The sequence below is a fragment of the Sorex fumeus genome, unplaced genomic scaffold, assembly GCF_029834395.1.
Source record: "Sorex fumeus unplaced genomic scaffold, SorFum_2.1 ptg000097l, whole genome shotgun sequence".
Lineage (NCBI taxonomy): Eukaryota > Metazoa > Chordata > Mammalia > Eulipotyphla > Soricidae > Sorex > Sorex fumeus.
In genome coordinates this window covers 747,495-769,014 of record NW_026606154.1, presented here as the reverse complement: position 1 = coordinate 769,014, position 21,520 = coordinate 747,495, and the positions used below count along the sequence as shown (strand labels likewise).

The window sequence follows — 21,520 nt, the reverse complement described above, 5'->3', positions numbered from 1 at the left end:
GGTTTTTCTTTAATTGAGTATGGATAAGCACCTAGGAAGGGAGCTGGGTGCAGAGGAAAGCGTCACCGACAGGCATTCTGCGGCCAGGGGAGCCTTTTGCTCGCAGAAAGAGAGGGGGGCAGGTGGGAAGAACCTGCATCCATGCCAAGCTGCAGTGTCACCTTTATTAATGATGACGGGGAGAGGGAGTCAGCGGGCCACTCAGGCAGACTGCAGCGGGTGCCACGGGAAGGTGCCGTTACCGTTTCAAAGGACAGAGAAGTGCAAGTGGGACAGACGGGAATTTAAGGGGAGGGAGGTGCCCAGAGAGAAAGGGTGAGGGGGAGAATGGGGGATGATGTCATTTGGAAAATCGCAAAGCAATAAATCAATGAGGTATCATTCCCAGAGCTGGGAGGAGTTGGCCTGAGAAGGAGCTGGCCGGTCAGGCAGTGGGGCTGACAGGAAACAGCTGCAGGCCGCTGTCCCCACCGGGTCTCGGGAATGGACTCCCACTCCCCTCCTGCCCCTCTTCCTTGGACCTCTCCCCCACCCCACCCCACCCCCAAACAAATGCGGTGAGAAAGAGTATTCTACCCAGAAAGGGCTATGCAGGAGCTCACTAACACGAATGCTTGGAGTCAGCTCTAGCTCGGCTTCACAGGATTTTTTTTCCCCTCCCTCATTGGGATCAGCTTCATAAAAGCCAGAGCATGCTGCTTCTACCCATTTTCAGGGCACACAGTCAGCTGCCGCGTGAAGTTCAAAGTCCTCAGCCTGGCTCAGCGTCCTTCCACCGCTGCCCCTCCAGTGGCTTGTCACCCTCGTGTGTGAACTTCTGCTGGGCTAAGCCTCTCCTCAGCGCCACCTCTGACTCTCCCTTCATCCTGTCCCACATATTCCAAGTGGGACCGAACCTTCTCAGCTGAAGAATAGCCCTCCCCCCTCCCCTGCCCACAGCAGACATCACTAATCGATCACCATGTTCTTTCCTGCTGAGCTAAGACTTGGCTTCAGCATCATTCCCCACGCAGCGGGTCTTTAGACAGTTTTACTGCCAATCAATCCAATTAATCAAATTAAAGAATGAAATGAATTTGCCGTTATAGATGTAAAATGTCCTTTCCTATTCTTAGCTTAATCTCTCTCAGTCTTGTACATTCCTCAAATCCCACGCACTCTGTGAAATTTTCCCCAAATATCCCTACTGCCAAGGTCATCTTCGCTGATTAAAAGCCTAGAGGAAACTTCACCTACAACACCTAGTTTTCACCCGCCATCCGGCCTCTTAATGCATCTCTCTCTGCAGATGGGGGATCTTCAGTCTTGGCACTAGTGGCTGGGCGGGGCGGGGGTCTAGCTCATCCTTTGTTGTTGGAGCTGCCCTCTATATCATGTGGAGCAGTACCCCTCACCCCAAACTGTGACCATCCATCTCCCTCTCTCCCCCAATTATGACATACAAAAAAATGTTTCCAGACATTGTTAAGTGCTGACTAGGAGGCAGAGCTTCCCCCTGATTCCTGTATTACAGAGTTGTATCACTACCTTAGAGGGAAGGAAAGAAGAAGAGGGAGGGAAACAGGGAGGAAGGAGGTGGAGAAGCAGGGAGAGAGAGAAAGGGAGCAGAAGGAAGGAATCAATAAGTGGATCTTCCTATTAGTTTGAGACGTTTAGACTATAGACTGTGATCGTATCTGACATATTACCTTCCGCATAATAAGAACTGAGTAAATATTTGCGAGCTGGTTGGTTAATTGGGAGGCCGGGGAGGAATTGTCTGCATAAGGGAAAGCTCTTGTCTAATGTGGATTCGGAATCACACCCCTTGTGTGTTGCCGTGTGCTTCAGTCAACCGCTCCCTTGTTGAGTCAAACAGGGAGCTTGACAAGTGGCCACTGCATAGTCCACTCCACGGCTACGGCTCTCAGACCCTGGTCCCAGACTCTGCTGGACCAGCACATCACCACCACGGGGGCGACCAGGCCTGTCTGGAGAGGGGACAGGGCGTACGCGGTTGAAGTCTGGCAGCTTGGAGATGTGCCCCTTTTACTCATGTTCACTCCATGCAAAGGAAACACAAGGTCTAAATAACTCCTTTTCTCCCCCAAAGTAATCATCCCACCTAAAAACTCTTGTCTGTCCGCCAGCCTGCTTCTCTGTGAGCATGTTTGCCAGCCTGGCCCTCCACTCCTTTAGACAAGAGAGCTTTGGAAAGGGAGACAGAGGGCAGTGGAGACTGTGTAAATCATCACCCGCAGTGCAGCTCTGCAGGTCCACCGGGAGGTTTGAATCATCTTCCCAACCGGAAGCTCGCTCCCTACTTCCCCCACCGGTCGGGGGAAAAAGGGTTCCCGGTGGACCAGGAAGGAGACCAAGGCTGCATAGGCATGAAGGCATCGTGAGCACCTCTGGTGCACGAGACTCTGGTGTCCATCTGTCTGCCTCTGCGTCCTCCTCACGACTCTTCCAGTGAGCACTGCAGTGCCCAAGTCAGAGATGGTGAGAGCTAAGACCATCCAGCCAAAGTTGCAAAGCATGTCACAGAGAGCCAGTGGAACCTAGAATCATGGGAGATCTATAAACCAGAGAACAGAGCCACAGAGAGAAGGGGTCTTGTCATGTAGCTGTCTGTCTACCCTTCTCAAGTGGGCCATCTGCCCATCCATCCCTTTCTAGATGGGCATAAGAGGGGCTGGAACGATAGAACAGTGGGTAGGGCTTTTGCCCTGCAAGCAGCCAACCTGGGTTCAATCCCCGGCATCGCATATGGTCCCCCAAGCATCGCCAGAAGTAATTCCTGAGTACTGAGCCAGGAGTAACCCCTGAGCATTGCCGAGTGTGACCCAAAAAGAAATATAAAAAAAAGTATTAGATGGGTGCAAGATAGGTCTCAGAGTGAGTGAAAGGAAGTGCTTTCCCTTTCTTCACTGTACTTTGGAGGAGCGATTAGTTATAAAGATATAACTAATAAGACTTAATTATATCTATCAAGCAGTAAAGCCCCTTTCTAGAGAAAATGAAAACGTCCGATGCTCACGCCGGGCTCCTCTCCTCTAGCATACCTGTGGTTTGACCAACCTCCTGGGCATGGAGAGAGTTAAGTCAGACAAATCAGTCAGCACTTGGCCAGAGTGGGTGCTCAGAAGCCTTTGGCTGGGATGACCATAGCTCAGCTCTTAGCGCAGTGTCTGAGGCATAGATGTTCAGCTCATATTCTCCTCCTTCCTACATCTTCCTTCCCTTGCTACAACCCTGGGGAAAGTCCTGGGGAAAGACAATAGAGGACTGAACACACTGACACAGCCCTTTCATCACTGGCGTTTGTTCTCGCCGAGGCCACAGCATCTCCTGCCTGAGACGTAATATCCTTTGGGGACACCTTTTCCTGTTGAAAAACTGACCTTTTGCCATTTTACCATGGGCGCAAAGGCTCGCAGGAGGTGAGAGCTCTCTGGATCCTCACCACAGCCTCGCCCTCGCAAATACTCCAGGTTTTGATTTTTCTCAGAAGGATGTCAGCTGAGGACAATGGGACATTGCCCAAGACTCAGAGCAGACATTTTTTTCCCCAGTGCTTCCTAAGACATTCAGTGTGAGGCCGGCAAGACCATCACCGGTAGATGCTGTGAATAAACCCTGGTCTCAGAAACAGTTCTTTCTGCAATCGCATTTGTAGAACTTCTCCACCCACACATCCACAGATGTAAATAGAAAAATTCAGGACAATCTTTTTTTTTTCAGTAAAAATAAGCTGGGGAGTCCCTGAATGAGGACCCCTCTCCCGGCAGACAAGCTCCTCAAGTCGCACAGATGAGAGTGGCTTTGATCAGACAGTGACAGCTGCCAGACAGGCTTTCCCCTCCACTTGGCTCTGAGCAACAGAGATGAGTCCAGGGAGCAGAAGGCTTGGCCTGGAGTTCACGTCCACACTGGCCACAGACAGTCTTCAACGCTGTGGTCATTCTGTGGGAGACCTCACTGAGGCGTGGGCATACTTAGGAATGAGAATTTACTTTGTACTCTCTACAGATCCAGGACCCTGGGCATAACTCCAGCCCCCGGGAGAGGCATGGAAAGCATGTCTTTAAAAGGCTTCTCGAACACGCAGCAGCCCGAGCAGACTTCTCAAAACTCACACTCATGGCCTCCTTTGCATTTGGAAGCGCTTCCAAATTCTTGCATCAGGCTCTCAAAGTCATTTGGGTTCTTCCTGTTTCTGAGTGTATCTTACACTGCTCTCTCCCTCACCTCTGACCACATCCTTTGCCAGTAACACTGCGAGTATGTTGTGCCTCCGGACCTTTGTATATGCTACTCAAGTACCTTGGAAAGTTGTCCTGCCAGATTTTTGTGTGAATGACTCTCATCACTCAGATCTCCACTCAAATATATTAAAATTAGCTCTCCATCTATCTCGCTGCTCTGTAATATTCCATCGGTGGTACGTATCACTGCCTAAAATCTCCTCACTTACATGGCCACTTGTTTATGGTGTCCCCCTACCCAGTGGTCCCTGGAGCTCCTGAATAACTGAGCCATGTTGGTTCCATTTACAACTGGATCCCCAGGACCTAGGTCTGTGCCTGGAATATAGTGGGTGCTCAAGACATGTTTGGTCACTTTGGCCTGATCACAAAGAACTTGAGATGGGATATATGGTGAATTAAAACAATTCTTTCAGTTCTGCCATCTCTTAGAGCAGAAGTATTTCTATACAAAACTTAAACTAGTCAGAATTGTGAGCTAACAGCATCCCAGTGAGACTCCTTTAGAAAGGAAATACTGACCAAACTCAGTCTCTCCCCTCACAGTTATCAAGCCAGATTAGGCACAAATCCCACCAGAGAGTCTGGCAAGACCCAGCATTCAGTACCTACTGACATGCTGCAGATCTCAGAAAGACCCAGTATTCACTACCTGCTGCCACAGTTAATATCTCAGAAAGACTCAACATTCAGTACCTACCACCATGCTGTATGTCTCAGAAAGACCCAGCATTCAGTACTGTCATTATGCTGAATATCTCAGAAAAACCCAGCATTCAGTACTACCACCATGCTGTATGTCTCAGAAAGACCCAGCATTCAGTACCTACCACCATGCTGTATGTCTCAGAAAGACCCAGCATTCAGTACTATCACCATGCCGAATATCTCAGAAAGACTCAGCATTCAGTACCTACCACCATGCTGTATGTCTCAGAAATACCCAACATTCAGTACAGCCACTATGCTGAATATCTCAGAAAAAACAGCATTCAGTACTGCCACCACGCTGACTATCTCAGAAAGACCCAGCATTCAGTACCTACCACCATGCTGAATGTCTTAGAAAGACCCAGCACTCAGTACCTATGGCTGCACTTACTGTCTCAGGGAGACCTCTCATTCAGCACCTACGACTGCACTGCATATCTCAGGAAGCCCCAGCAATCATACCTCCCGCCATATTGCAGTCTGTGCAGGCAAACCGGATGACTCCCCAGCACCTGTCTTTCCTCTTTGCTCAGATGGGCTTAAGGCTGACCTTGGCGAGTGAGTCAGTGGGCACAGGACTGAGTGAGCGGTTGTGTGCATGCCTTCCACCTCCCGGGGCTGCAGTGGCCCATCGTGTCATTTGGGAGGTTTCGAGTGACGTCCCAACCAGAGCGACCTGTGTAGGCTCCAACGAGGATCGCAGGTGTCCACTCCAGGGGACGTGTGTGCCCAGTGCAGGCCATCTTCCCGCCTGAACTCTGAGCCACCTTGGGAGCCCCCACAACTGGCTCCGTGTCTCAGGATAGTGGTCATCAGGGACCCCAGGACTTCTGGGGAGTAATCCATGGACACTAGCACCCCCACCCGCGGGGCACCCATGGGTGACCCCCAGCTTGCCGTAGCACAGCCGGGCTGGGTTATAGATCGACGGTGCCAGGGCTCAACAGGATGCAGACACCCAAGAAGCACCTTTCTGCTTCCCAGAGACAAGACGTGCCAGGCCCAACCCACACCCATTAGGAAGCTTCCCCCAAGTGAAGGGGCTTGGTTAACGCTGGTGCTCAGCAGCATCTCTGGGGAGCCAAGGAGTCCCTGCGCCCCGTGACGGGCATCTTCGGAAGCCTAACAGCTGCAGACGTAAGTTTTCAGTGAGGCAGTTGTAGTTCACACTGTCGAATAATTTGGGTGCTACATCCGCCCCCAAATCCAGGAAGCCTCCAAGCATGCTGTGCCCCACAAGAAGCTCTAACCACAGCAAGTCAGGACTCGGGTCCAGTGCTCAGCCGTGTGTCCAGGGACACTTAATGTGCCCACACACAGCTGGGGACGTCAGGGAGCTGGTCGGTACAGTCCTCATGGCTCAGAGTCAGCAGAAACAACAGCACAACAGTAATAGTACTGACAGCCGATCACTACCGAGGGCTTCCTATGTTCTAAGTGCTTCACGAAACTCAGTCTGATTCACACCAGACTCTTACAGGTAAGGAAAGGGAGGCCCATGACCCTGCACAAGGTCACATGACTGCTAAGCAGTGGATCTGAGAGATGCCCTCTGACCCCCAGCAGCCCAGGCTGCCACTCCCAGGCCCCGCGCTACCTCTGCAGAGTCAGAGAGAAGCTCTGGAGTCTGACCTTGCCTGTTCTCTCAGGCCTGGGCCCCACTGTCGGGCAGGGTGCCCTTGGCCTCACTGGTCGCGGAGACAGAACCCCACCCTCTCTCCCCCAAAGACCACCGCAAACTCCAACTCGGAGCTGCCGGCCAAGCTCAGAGACGAGGGGGTTTCCCGTTTCTCCCGACACCCCAGCCTCCCACCTCCCATCCTGGAAGTGCCATAACTGCGAGTGCCAATCCCATCCACAAATCAAGCCTGTTACATAACCATGTGGCACTACGGGGGGTGCGCGGAGAAGCAACCTGAGGATGGCATTGGCCGCCCCCAGCCTCCGAGGGCCAGAAAGCGCCCGAGAGGCCCAACTTGGCATCTCTCCCTGAGCCTCTTGCGACATGCAAACTTTGCTTCCTCTCCTCTCCTTGGTCCCTTCTGTGTTTTATTTTATTTTGGTCGTGCACATTATTTGAAGTTACTATAGCAACGTGTCACCAGCTGGTATCGCATAGTAATGTTGGCATTTAGGTAGCAAGCTCCTGAAGTAGTCTGGTTCCCTCCCCCTCGAGTCTCCTCCCTCCCACTAACCTCAGGTGACCAAGGGGGGCTCAACCGCAGCACCATGCCCTCCCCCCTTTCTCCAAGGCAAGGCAGACCGCCAGCTCTGGCTTCGTCAGCACTGCAGGGTCCTGACTCTGTATGTGTTCGTGCGTGCATGCGTGCATATATGTGTGCATGTGTGTACGTGAGTGCACACACGTGTGCGTGTGTGTGTTTGCGTGTGTGTTCATGTGTGTGTGTGTGTGTGTGTGTGCGCACACATGTAGATATACAGGCAGTAGAGGTGGTTGAATAGGCATGTTTAAGTTGAGTGATGTGTGACGAGACCATTGGCCTTCCCAGGGCAGTGATGGTGATGATGAGGGGGCTTTTAAGCAGAGGTGTCGAGGGATTCGGGGAGGGCTGGATCCCTGATGGCCATCACCGAGGATCTCCAGCTAATCCCTCCTAATTGCACAATATTGGCTTTCTCCTTCTTCTCTCTCGCCACCACACAGACACTAACACTAACCGTTTCCCCCGTGGCATGTCGGACCCCTCCCAGATGTGCAAGCCATCCCCGCGCACACCAGCGGGGCTGCGTGAAGGGGATGAATTGTCGCGGGTCGCTTGAGAGTCCTGCATGGCCAGTAAGCCCCACCACGCGGGGCCTTCAGTAGCCCCTCACCGGCCGGGCGCCCGCCACGATCGCACTTATTTTTACACATGTGACCTAGTTTCACACCGTCTCTCTTCGCACTGTGATTCATTAGCGACATTTTCCACCACCCGAAAGGAGCCGCCGTGACTCTGCCCGGTCGGTGCCAGGCTGGCAGAGACAGTATCTCCCTCCCCGGCATCTCCCAGGCAAGGCCCCCTGGTTTTCTGTTTTAAGAAGCGGTTTTCCATCCAGGCACCTGGCATGCGGCTGGGCACGGATGAGTGGCTGTCTCATGCCTTGGTAGTAAATATGTGTCAACCAGAAAATTCCTGCCAGGGATGGGAAGGGGGGGTGGGGTGGGGGATGTGCTCACTAGCCTGCCTGCGGGGATCCCTCTCCCCTGCTCTCTCCGATGCTGTGTTCAGGCTTTCCCACGACAGTGGCAGGGCCAGGGCTCCGAGACACTCAACTTGGGGCTCTCCCACACTGAACTTTGAGCAATGCCAGTGTGGAGAGGACCTGAGTGACTCGAGCCAGCACGGTCTGATCACCGCCCCCACCCCCTACCCCCGGCCCCATTCCCGGGTCTTTTCATGAACACGTATGTGAGCCACAGTGGTCCTGGGAGTAAGCTCTGCCTCGAGCAAGGAAGAGGCAGGAGGCAACGGGCTGGATGGCCGCGTTCAGGCTGCGCCCCGAGAAGGGGGGGCTACATCAGAGAAACATAATATCCCGTCGTCCTGTCGCTGGATGACACAGGAGGTTTTTCTGGGTTTTCATTTAAATGGCAGAGAGAAGCCTTGTCTGAATGCGAGCCTGCTGCTCTGGTCTCCTTCAGCTTCACCAATCAATCAGCCACGCCGGTGTGGTTTCTGACAGACTGGGTGCTAACATAACTAGACACCACAGTAAGGGGGGAAAAAAAGGGACTTCCAGTCGGAAGTAAAAGACCGGCATTTTTTTCCATCGGCAGCCAAATGCAGGTAACTTGTCCAAACTTCAGTCACATCGTACTACGAACCGTTCTGAAAGGCACTCAGCTGGGGTTTGCTATGGAACTGGTTAAAGGAAGAAATGAGCCAGCTGGTAAAAAAGTAATTTTGATTGATGGGGGCACTGTAACAGCCAGAGCAACTCCTTATAAGAAAGAGAATGGCTCCTTTCAGAAAATGTCCCAGTGGGGGGGCAGGGGGTGCGTGCCCCTTCCTCTCCTCTACCCTTTATTTTCTTTTTTGAAGCATGGAAGTTTTTCTCTATAGGGCTTAAGACATCGCAACCTTTTCAAGGTAATTCCCAGGCAGCTTGAGCTCTGAGATTTGTTTTTTATTTTTTTCCCCCCCTTCAAATTCAAATCAAGCCACCGTAAATAACAAGCATCTCTTATGTATCTATGCATTTGGGGCAGCCTGCAGTTCCGACAATGGGGGATTTTCCAACACACACACACACACACACACACACACACACACACACACACACGCACACGCACGCACACACACTCCCAGTATTCATTTAAACCCCCGATTTTAAAGTAAACTGTTGTCCAAGAGCCGATAGCCTTTTCCCGTAGCGGATCACTGATAGGAGAAAGGAAACCTACCCAGATCTCTTACCTTGAAGCCGTGGGATTACCTGCAGAGCGTGGACTCCCTGTCCTCGCGAAGCAAGCCAGGCTTTGGTCAGCAGCACAATTACTCCGAAGGAAGGAAAATGCGTCCTTTATATTGCAATTTTCACTGTTTATATGCAGGAAGTGTAGTGGGTCTGCTCACGTAGGAATAAATAAAAAGCCGAACAAACTGCACGGCAGCAACCATGTGAAAAGGAAAGACCTCTAGTGGCCACAGGCTGAATTCTTTAAGGAAGGAGAGAGAAGAGATGGAGGGAGTAGAGGAAACACACACACACACACACACACACACACACACACACACGCAAACATAACCCCCCACACGCATGCACATGTGCACACACATTCCTCCACTGAACGACATGAAAACTCTCAAGATTTCTGCTTTCCTGCACCAGCCTGGCAGGGAGACATGAGCAGCAATAGTTTGGTTTTTTTTTTTTTGCTGTTTAAGTGGGACCTGCCAATGCTGGCCGGAAGGACGGGATCCTGCCGGGTCTGATATTCCCAAAGTCCCCTCGGACCGGCTCCCCAGGTGCCCAGACTCCTTCCCCTTCCCCAGGGCAGGCTCCAGATCCCCGCCAGCGCAGGGTCAGTGCTGCTGCCCCTGAGTCTCCCTCCTCTGCACAAGCGCCAGCTTCTCTTGCTTCTTCGCAAGCCTGGTACGCGAGGGAGGCGGGGGTCCCTGGCCGGCAAGGCTGCTGCCCCAGGGGGCTCCTCGCCTCACACTGACAGGGGCTCCAGAGTGGGCTTAAAACTTGGAGTCTGCGGTCAGAGTAATAGTACACTCTTGGGTAGAGCGCTTGCCTTGCATGCTGCCAATCTGCGTTTAATCCCCGGCATCCCGTATGGTCCCCTGAGCACCGCCAGGAGTAATTCCTGAGCTCAGAGTAGGAGTAACCCCTGAGCATCGCCCAGTGTGCCCCCCCCCCAAAAAAAAGAAAAGAAAAGTTGGAGTCTGTATGTAACAAACTCTGCATTTCCCTTTCATTCAGCCCCACGGATCTCTTAGCCAACCGTGCTGACTAGGAAAGCACACCTCCCTGATGTCCTCATTGGAAAGAAAATTAGGAAAAGCAAATGAGAATCTGTATATTCTGGAACTACTTTCAGGGATATGAACTTGAGGGACCTTCAGTTACCCACAAGAATTTCCCTGGAACTCTTCCCCGAGACATGAAGGTTATTTCTCCGCCACTGGAACTAAGCTGTAAACCTGGGCCGTTTTCATTTATTGTTATTCACAAGGGCAGATTGTGGGGATTTTAAGCCAAAGACAGCAATTCAATTTGTGATGGTAAACCCATTCTCTTGATTCACACACAGTACTTTGGTTTGTACTCAGGGGACCAGGCAGTGCTGGGGATCAAAACCAGGGCTTGCCTGCAAAGCATATGCCTGGTCTTCAGGAGACTCAAGTGGTTCCTTCCCATGGGTGGTTCCAGGGTCACTCTCCTTGCATGCTGTTTGCAAACACTTGTCCAAACAGAAACCCATGCTAGCCCAGACTCATCCCCTCTGGGGGAGAGAGGGCGTGGTGCTGTGTCCTGGGGGAGAGAGGGCCACAGAGGAAGGCGTGGTGCTGTGTCCTGGTGAGAGAAAGAACATGTTGCTTGTCCCTCTGGCCCCATGGGTCCTCCCAGACCTTCTTCCTCTTCTGATTCTCCAAACTTCCATTTGTCTGAATCCCACCAGTACTTGACCTGCTTCACAGGTCAAGGGCCATAAACTTTGTGTCATGGATGTTGGATTGCTTGATCCAATTACACCATGAGCTTCCTCAGGGCAAGGACCCCCTCTTATTGTTTCATATCCTCAGAACCACTAGTAAGAGCCGGTTCCAGCAACTGGGGCTTCTCGCTGGTTGACTCATGGTGGTCCGACAAAGTCCGACAAAGTAGAGACTTCATACATCCAAGGAGTTGTAAGAGCCTTTAACACTCCTCTGGGGGTAGACATGGGTGAATTATTGGGGCTGAAGCATGGAAAACATTAGAATAATCACAGTGTCTCTGGGATCTTGGTGGAGGCTGTCTATTGACCCCAATGCAATGCTCTCCTCCCGTCACCCAGCTCTCTGGAGAGGCCAGGAATCGAGTTCTGGTCTCAGTCCCCAGACCTTCTAGTTGCGAGCACACTGATACTCAGTAAATGTTTTCTTGGGGTGCCAGGGATTGAACCCAGGCTCACACATGAGTACGTTCCTGCTTCAGTCACCATGTTTGGGAGCATGTCTCCTCGGATGAACCTGAACAGGAGGAATTTACTCCCGGGGAAGTTTCCCATTCCAGTCTGGGAACAAGGCACGCTCCCCATCCGTGGCAGGCCTCATGCACTTGCCTCTTTGCTAATCTGGATTAAAGCGACGGAGACCCCGAGTCTCAAGGTCCTCTTCCCGTGGCTTTATGGCAAACTTCTTTCTCCTTGCAGAGTCACTTTGTGGCGTGCATGACGGCCATCTTAAACCAGATGGGGGACCAGCACTATTCCTTCTACATCGAGACTTTCCAGACTAGCTCCGAACTTGTGGTGAGTCTCCAGGGCCTTGGGGTGACGGGGAGGGGAGACAGGTCACACTGCCGGTTCTTGAGAGCCGAGGGCAAGGCTGTCTCCCCATCGACCTTGAGTCCGCGAGGGTCTCAGCAGGCTGCTTGTCAGTGCAATTCCCTCCTTCCTCTTCCTGGGAAGGTTCCTGGGTGTTGCCTCTGCAGTGCATCCTCCGGGTAGGCCGGATGGTTCTGGTCCATGACCTGAGTGTCCCGCCTAGATTCGCCTCGACGGCATCTCTGACTGGCTCACTGGGCTTCACAGCCTGGGTGTCACCAGCCACTGTGTGGGCACAGGCTGACTCACCTCTCTGCAGCCTGCTCCTATGGAACAAGAGGTGCGAGTGTCATTTATATGTGCAGGGCTGTTACGGGAGAGCCCGCGGTTGCCCCAAACCATGGCGAGAGATCGTCGCCTCCCCAGCCACACTGCCTGGCGCCCCTCAGTCTCCACGGCATGGGCACAGGATGCCGAACCACACACTCCGCAGAACAGGAGCCCGCAGTGAAGCGGGTCACCACCTTTACTACACCGTGGCAGCAAATGCATCCAGGGGTCAGTCTCTGCCCCGCCTACACCCGCCTCTCAGGACTCACTTTCCCCTGTGGCCTGTGGGCCTGCCCGGACAGCAGGCAGCTTTATCCACTAGCACACAGGCAAGGCATCCTGACCCCAGGGGCTAGCATTTCTCTTGGCCCCAGGGTGCTCACGTGTCATGGCCTCCCTGCGCTGCCAGCGTCAGGAGTGCTGCTAGCCCGGTCTCTCCACACTCTCCCCGGAGGGCCCGAGAGAATCAGTGGGCAGCTTCAAAGAGGGGCCCATAAAGGAGAGCCATCAGGGAGCCTGCCAGCGGGCAGGGAGAGGGCCGCCTCGCTGGAGTAAGGCTGGCGGGGAAATGAAACCTTTCTCTGGATACACAAAAAATAAAATGGAACAGAAGCTAAATAACCCAGCACTTCCCCCTTTCAAGTCCTTTGTGTTGTGGGGTGGGAAGTAGAAAGGCCAAAGCTCTCCCTTGTCCTGGTGGTGGACGCGGGTGTGGGGAGGGGCAGGGAGGCTCCCTGTCGAGGGCACTGGGCGCCTGTCTGACGGCTCTGGGGTCAGCCCACTCACGCCACATCCTGAGCATGTGGCAGAGGGTGGATGGACGTGAACCTTCGCTCTTACCCTTCCGCTGCGTTCCCTCATTCAGAAGTCAGGCTTCCCGTGACGAGCAGGCGAGAGAAGGTGCTCATGGCAGTATCCACATGCTCCTGGTGACGCGGAGAGGAGTACCTTCGCTATTGTCACCATCGCTCATCAGCTGTGGCCTCACTGTGCAGCTGCTTCCGCTCACTGTGCAACCTTGATTCTCACAGTAAACCCCAGGAGGTGGTTGCTGTGCCCATTCTGCAAATGCAGAAAACTGGGGCTGGAGGTGCTGAGGGGCTGGAACTCCTCCTGGAAGCAAAGGTTGCTCAGAAGGAACCAATCCCGTTTCCAGACTTTTGCAAGTTAGCTTAAAAGCAGTGATTTTCAAATCATATTCCTCTCAACTTGACTATCCTCTGACACACACACACACACACACACACACACACACACACACACACACACCCAAGCAGAGTTATTCTACTTTTTTGCTATTTCATGAATTCCAGGGAAGGTTTTTCTTTCAGCGAGGATCCTACTGTTCCAAGTGATTGGAACTCCACCAGCTGAAGGGAAGCACTGTGGGCAGGACTCCCATGGCTTCTAAGTCTCACCTCAAGCACTCGGATGATGTGGCTTCAGAGGCCCAGCTCCGCAGGGGCCCAGTGCCAGTCGCCCCGGGCTCTGCACTCAGGACTAGCCTTGAACGTGTGTTTCCCAAAGAACGACAGCAAACCTGGCCCAGGGTACCAGGTGGTGGGGTGTGTTGAGGTCCCACGGTGAGCCTCTTCAGAGGAAAGGCGTCCCCATGGGGTTGTCATGACGTCTGTGACACGTGAATGGCCCTCTACAGCACAGCTAATTAGACGTTCGTTTTAATAATGGTTTGTTTGCCCGTTGACCTGAGCTCCTTCTCACGTTACGTATCAGGAAAGATGATTCTGAAACTGCCATGTCAGTGAGTGCGTTTGCTTCTTCCCTCCCAAGGACTGGATTCATGGTGCCTTCACTGGAGCACATTTTCTCTCTCTTCCCCCCCACCCAACCCATCCCCGGTGTGTGACTCAGTCTCCCAGATAAGGGCTTTGAATTTCCTCTCAAAGCTACTGTTGGTTTCCTTGGCTCTGCCTCGGGCCAGGCTGTCCCCCTCACTTCTCTGTCCCACCAAAACACCCCAAAGAACACGCGTGCACCCAGCTGCAATGTGGGGCGTGTCCTGCTAGCTCTGAGAGAGATGGAAGCTCTCTTTGACTTCTCCACCCAGGACTTCTTGATGGAGACGTTCATCATGTTCAAGGACCTCATTGGGAAGAACGTGTACCCGGGAGACTGGATTGCCATGAGCATGGTACAGAACAGGTGAGCCCGCGCCGGGCCCCACCCCTGCTGCTGAAGGGGGGAGGGACGCTGCTCTTTGGGGAGGCTTCCGGACTGTAAGCCCACCCCGGGACCTCCTTACCAATCTCAGACCTTCTCTCTTCCCTTTCTTTCTTTTTTTTTAAATTTTTATTAGTGAGACACCATAAGGTACAGTTGTAGACTTACAAATTTTGTGCTTGGGTTTCAGTTATACAATGATCGAATACCCATCCCTCCACCAGTGCCCATTCTCCACCACCACTGATCCCAGTATTCTTTCCCCCCATCCCCCCCATCCTACGCTGCCTCTGTGGCAGGGCATTTCCTTTTGTTCTCTCTCTCCTTTTGGGTGCTGTGGTTTGCAAAAGAGGCATTGAGTGGCAACCATGTTTGTTCTATAGTCTACTTTCAGCATGCTTCTCCCATCCTGGGAGGATCCTCCCAACACGCTTTATTTGGTGCTCCCTTCTCTATCTGAGCTGCCTTTTCCCTAGCCTGTGTGGCTGGCCTCCAAGCCATGGAGCAAAATTCCTTGTACTAACCATTTCTTCATGCCTTTTTTCATGTACCGCATGAGTATTCTTCAAATATGAGGTTTTAAAGAAAATCTTAATCTGTAAAGAACTCCCTAATCTCTTTAGACCTTCCTTCTAAAATCATATTAAAAGTATTTGAGTAATGAATTATGTCCTTTGACATGATAAAAACAAGTTTAGGAAGTCTTGGGTTGCAGAGCTGTGCTGCAGGACTTCTCGGAGCCTTTACAAGCACGGGTGTGATTCTGACTGGGGGATTTATATGCAACTTTCTACGGATTTGTTTTTGAACCAGTCTTGAGGTACATAAGAATGTGTCTGTGCCATCTGTATATAGCTGTGACAACCTTTACCATCTCTAACTGGCATAGCCTCAGTTGCACGGCTTCCATAGGCACAGCACGGCATTACATCAGAGTAATCACAACTGTCGTACTGTAGCACTGTCCTCCCACTGTTCATCAATTTGCCCGAGCGGGCACCAGTAATGTCCCCATCGTGAGACTTGTTGTTACTGTTTTTGGCACATCGAATACGCCACGGGGAGCTTGCCAGGCTCTGCCGTGCAGGCGGGATACTCTCGGTAGCTTGCAATTGAACTCAGGCAATTGAACTCAGGTCGGCCGCGTGCAAGGCAAACACCCTACCCGCTGTACTATTGCTCCAGCCCAATCACAACAATTATATTTATTTTATTTTATTTTTGTTCATTTTACTTTTTATTGACTAGAGACTGATTTTTAAAAAAATGATTTTTTTAAAAAATCGAATCACTGTGAAATATACAGTTATAGAGATGTTCATAACTAGGTTTCAGTCATGCAATGTTCCTACACCCATCCCTCCACCACTGTACATTTCCCACCACCAATGATTCGTTTTTCTCCCACCACCCACCCCCACCCCCAGCCTGCCTCTGTGGAAGATGCACTTTTCTTCTCTTTCTCTCTGTCTCTCTCTGTCTCTCTCTCTCTCTGTCTCTGTCTCTATCTGTCTCCCTCTCCCCACCTTTTGGCATTATGGTTTTCACTATAGGTACAAAAGGTTGCCATGTTTTTCCCTTTACCTACTTTCATCATGCAGTTCCTGTCCAGAGTGATCATTTCCAGTGCTCCTTGTCACAGTGCTCCCTTCTCTATCCTAGCTGCCCTCCCCCTGCCACCACTTGTGGCAGGCGTCCAACCGTGGGCCAGTCCAGTCCTCCTGGCGCCTGTTTCTACTGACCTTGGGTATTAGTCTTATATTGAATCACAATGGTAGTGTTGAATGCTTTCTCTCAAATAACATTATTTTATCAAAATTAAATTCCAACTATAACCCTTAGCAATATTCTCTAGTATTCCCTTCTCCATTCTTCTGGCCATCAATATTTCACACATTCCTTGGTTTTTTTCAAGGCTCTCTCAACCCTGATGATCAGTTCCTGTCCATAAACTCCATCAAAACTGCTCTTCTGACTCCTCTCTCTCCCTTTTCATTTCTCTTTGGCTTTTTTTTTATTGAGTGGGGAGGGGGCTGAATCAAAGCACTTTATTTCAAGACGAGGGGGCTGTCTTCTGAGGATGGTCAAAAGCTGATGTCCTTGGCCAGCCAGGATCTTTACCATCTTATATTTGTCTGAGGACCTTCCCATCAGAAGTCCTTCACTCAGTGGACATTGCTTAGTATCTATCCTCTTTATTTCTTTGTTTTGGGGACCACACTGTGCTCCGAAGGCTTACTCCTGGCTCTGCACTCAGGGTTCACTCCTGGCAGGACTGAGAGATCTAACGGGGCAAGCACAGCTACCCACTGAACGATCTTTCTGGCCCAAGTATCATTCTTCTTTACATAAAGAAAGAAAAGGACCAATTCATCCAAATTCACGCATGGGAATTAAAGCTGAGTTTTACTATGGCTCTGAGCAGGTCGTGCCAGAAGAATCCAGAAAGAGGGAGGAGCCTTGATTTTGCCCAGCCCTTAGCATAGGAAATGCCCACCATCAGCATGGAGGACTGATGAATCCCTGGTTATCTCAAGGCTGACAAGCAAGAGAATGATTGTCATGGAGACTCCCAGCACTCTTCCCGCTGCCGAGAATGTGTCCAACCCCTCATTCTAGTATCATATGAAGGATCCTGAGACGTTTATACATAATATGACAGCTACTCAATGCCTTTCTTAATCTAGGCAATCAGATACTAGTCTTTAAGGAGAAAATATAGATTACCTTTTCCCAAAGGCATATTTGCAAGTGACAAGAGAGAAAAACCAAAGAAATCTTGCTTTTGGCAATTGATGAGGTGGCAGATTCTGTGGAACTCGTATTTCCTGCCTACACGTGGCCCTGTTCAGGAGGGGGTGCCGGCTGCTGCTTGGCCTTCCTGCCCATTCCCATTCCACCGCCGGCCTCTGCCTTAGATTGAAGTGACCTTAAAGAGTCTGAAATGGCCACGGCAGCCAAGTCTCTGTGCCGGGCATGGCACTCGGCACCAACTGTGCATGTGTCATTAAACCTGCAGTCACCCCTCGAGGGGGTGTCACTGTTGCTATTTCACATGCCGGGAAACCCAGACTTCAAAGGTAACTTCATTAACGTGTCCTAAATCCACACAGCTGGAAGTACAGAACTAGAAATCACATCCAACTCCGTGTGTGTGTGTGTGTGTGTGTGTGTGTGTGTGTGTGTGCGCGCGCGCAAATATTGTGGCCTCCTAGACAAGATGTGCTGCCTTCTTTGTTCCACAAACAACGAAGTGTTTAATAAACACTGAGCCCAGGATTTGCCCGTGATGCCCACCTTGCCCACACTGACCCACCTGCAACACACCAGCAGCTCCAGTGACCATTTCCTGTGCCATTCATTCTCGGACTTTCCTCTGGCGACAGGAGAGCACTCAGCCCACCTGTTGGGAAGATAAGAAGTTCCAAGGACTTAATGGCTTCAAGAGCTGCTTTCAGCCAGTAAGGGGCTGTCATTATAGGACAAAGAGCCCAGTTCCTCGTCTCTGATGGGGGAATGTGTCGTGCCCAGGTGTGGTCGATGCAGTCTGTCAGAGCAGAGCTAGTGGGAAAAGCCAGGAATTAAGATATAAATATTGGAGTCCAAGACATGTACACTGGGGAGTACAGGAGAGGGCGGAGGGCATCTCTAATTTCAAAAAAAAGTCTAGTACAGGAAATAGACTCACATGGGTCATCTCAGACCAGGCCAGTATGGATGCCGGTCAAGGAAAGGGCAGAAGGACTCTTGGTGGGGCACAAGCAGACCCGGCCCTGAGGGCTCTATAGGGAGAGGAGTGAGTGGGCTTCACAGAGTTGAACAAAACACTCAGAAGCACAAGGTCTAGCACAGAGCAGGATCATTCGCTGCCGAGGGGGTTAGCATTTATCCTGTGGCAGGAGGGAACCACTGAAGGAAGTAATTGAAGCAGTCTGTTAAAAACAAGTCGCTCTTGACATTGAAGGAGCAAGAGGTCAGACTGCACGGGAGGGAGGAGGAGGAGATGGACTGGAGGGCACCAAGGAGCAGCGCCCTGGGCAGTAGTCACCAAACTGTTTGAGGTGCTTAGCGCTTGGTGGGTCCTGCCTTCCAAAGAACAGAGGAGGTAGGTGCAGGAGAAACGAGGTATACGCAGAAGAGGAACCACTGAAAGGCGGTTCACAACAGAAACGCTGAGAGAAGCAGCCAGGCCCATCAATAAGGGCCTGATTAAATAGCCCGAGATCCATCCCGAGGATGGAGTACTCTTTGGTGATTAAAAGGGATGACGTGTATCCACACTTGCTGGCGTGAAAGGAGCAAACAATTTATTGTTGAAGGAGAAAAAAAATGAGCTGGGAAATAGAAATTATCAAAATGGTATCTTTAAAATATCATTTATGTATATGTATACATATAGATAGGAAGACCTTTCTAATTATGGTCAATAAAAGTCAGTGGCCCAAGATGCTTTTCTCCAGATGGTATGTAAAATTTGTTGTTGGGGTAGGGGGACTTCTGTCTTTCTGCTTGGTATGAATTCTCTCCCATGACTTGCAAACCACAGAAATCTACTCTTACGGAAGTCAAAGAGGCAGTTTTTGGGCAGGGAATATCACTCAGAGGGCTGAGCCTGTGATTTTCATGCCAGAGGGCTGAGTTTGATCCCCTGTACTGTGGGACCCTGAGCTCCACCAGGCATGATCCCCGAACACAGAGCCAAGAGTAAACCCTGAGCACCACCAGAATGTAAAAATAAATAGAACACACAAAGACATTTTTCAAGTTTTTGCAAAGCACACATGACCCCAGGTTTGAGTGGGTGCAGATCCGGCTTAGGTGATCTCTCCCTTGGATCTTGGCATCCTTCCCTGAGGGAAGTTTTGCCTGGATGGGGGAGGGGACAGGCTGGGGGTGCTAGCATTGACCTTCTCCCTTCTTCCAGGGTCTTCCTGAGAGCTATCAACAAGTTTGCAGAAATCATGAACCAGAAGTTCCTAGAACATACCAACTTTGAGTTCCAGGTGAGTGTGAGGCCCCAGAGGTGCCCTCAGGGTGCCCTATCACCGTCACTATGGCTTTCTGGGCTGACCAGGAGGGCCTGACACCCAGCACACCCTAGGGTGTATGTGAAACCCGGTATGGCAATGATCGGGGATCCCACAGACAAGGATGGGCCTGGAAACAGGCCTTTACCCGAGGGTGATTAACTGAGCCTCAAGTGCAAAGATGGCCACGCGGGGCATCTGATGCTAGAACATTCTTGCACTGCCAGAGTGGGGCATGATCTCCAACATCTGGATTGTGTTTTCTTCCTTTCGACTTACTGGAATCTAGAAAAAGCAGTTAGCCAATGAAAGCAGAGCTCCCTAGCACACCTCTGCGGCTTCCTGATTCAGAGGGGCCCAAGGTCTTACCACTTACCTGAGCATGAAAGTGTCTTCCAGAAGAGACTTCTGAAAGTCATTTTTAGTGTTCAGGTAAGATCTTCATCCTCTTTGGAGTAAGGGGTGCCTCTGTGAGACCCACCCGTCTTCGGGAAGGTCCCTGGAGCAAACAGAAAGACAGAACCACTCAAGGTTCAGGCAATCAGAACCAACCCCCAGAGCCTGGGAGAGAAGTCTAGATTGTTACCTCTGACTGACTATGCATGAGAAAGCCTTCCCACTCCCAGAAGTCTTTCCTCTGGGGAAGGTGCAGCCCTTCGGGTCTCTTAGAACAGCTGGAGGAGTCACCAGGATGCTGGGGTGTTGGTAGTTTCCGGCGACACATCTACTTCCTCTCTAGACTTGGGCCTCTGACCCTCGGAGCAACTTCAGGCGAGGCCTGAACCGTATTCAGGCCCCTGTTAACACTGCTCCGAAATGCACCGACCCTTTCTGCATAGCTGAGAGGCCCCGCCGTGACTTTCCTACCTTCCTCCTCCTAGAGGACTTCCTGGCTCTGCTTCCAGGGATCAGCCGCCCCCAGTCACTGTGAATCAGCCCCTTTGTCCTTCCTTGTCATTTCAATCATCAGAGCCACCCCTCCCCTGTCTGTTTCTCTGCACATTTCCTCTCTGATGATCTTGAAGAACAAGAGGTTTTGTGGCCTTCACCTGGCACATAGTAGGTCTCCTATGGGGCACGTGGGACCCACCCCAGTGGGAGAGCAGCGGCCCTCAGACGTTTGGCAAATGCCGACTCAGAGCCTGACGTTACAATCAGGCCGTAGGACCGGCAAGGGGAGCTGTGAGGAGATGTGTAGCCGCCAGCCCTTGCGGGCATCATCTCTCAGTCCCTACAGCTCCCCACGAGTCAGGGTGAGCCTTTCATCTGGAAGGAGGCGGGAACTAAGGCAGATGGCCTGAGGTCACCCAGCTGGCCAGTGCAGGCTTGGCGCTGAGCTCAGTGGGGGCTGCCCCTGATCATCACGGTCACAGCAGGACACGGAGTTTCACCTCCACGCGGGGCTGGCTCTCTGGCACAGCCGAGAGAGCTTTAAATCGGACATGAGAACAAAACCTGTCGCCTTGGCTGCTTGAATCGGGAGAGATGTTTGATCTCCTTCCAAATGTGGCTCAGATGTCCTCGGGCTCTGGGTACAAGTGTGTTTTGGGGAAGTTAATAAGGCCAGTGCTGTTTTGGAGGGGCGCCTTGGAACTGCGCACCCAGTTGCCGGCAGCAGGGCAGGATTTGGACGGAGCTCTGCTGGCCGGCTCACTCGGTGCTTACACGGCCTCTGCTCTCTGGACACTGGCTGTCCTCCACACGCCGCGGGCTGCATCCCGGGAGAGCTCAGCTTCAGTCCCCCAAGCCCTTCTCCTAGGTCTGTCCTGCTTTCCCGAAGGACAGTCTGTAATGAGAGATGCCCAGGGAAGTACCTGAGCTGTGGGACATTAAGGGACAAATTACTTCACCCCTCTGTGCCTCAGTTTCTCAACTTAACTAATAGTCGCTCCGTCCTTGGGTTGATGTGATGATTTGTGAGCTACCACAAAGCCCTTAAAACAGGGCCAGTTAGCTATTTAATAAGTGTTAACTCACCATAATGATTGCTATCCTGTTTTTTAAGGGTTGGGACTATTTTTCCTGCAGTGCCAGGAATTGAA

General features: G+C 51.6%; 1 protein-coding gene across 1 annotated transcript in view; it reads left to right on the top strand.

The window, feature by feature from the left end:
• Window positions 1-21,520, top strand: part of DOCK2 (dedicator of cytokinesis 2) — a 394,798-nt gene that overhangs the window by 312,132 nt on the left and 61,146 nt on the right. Inside the window, exons 28-30 of the mRNA XM_056133087.1 lie at window positions 11,827-11,925; window positions 14,339-14,433; window positions 19,376-19,454. Coding sequence (XP_055989062.1) covers window positions 11,827-11,925; window positions 14,339-14,433; window positions 19,376-19,454 — 273 coding nt within the window. The remainder of the gene's footprint in view (window positions 1-11,826; window positions 11,926-14,338; window positions 14,434-19,375; window positions 19,455-21,520) is intronic.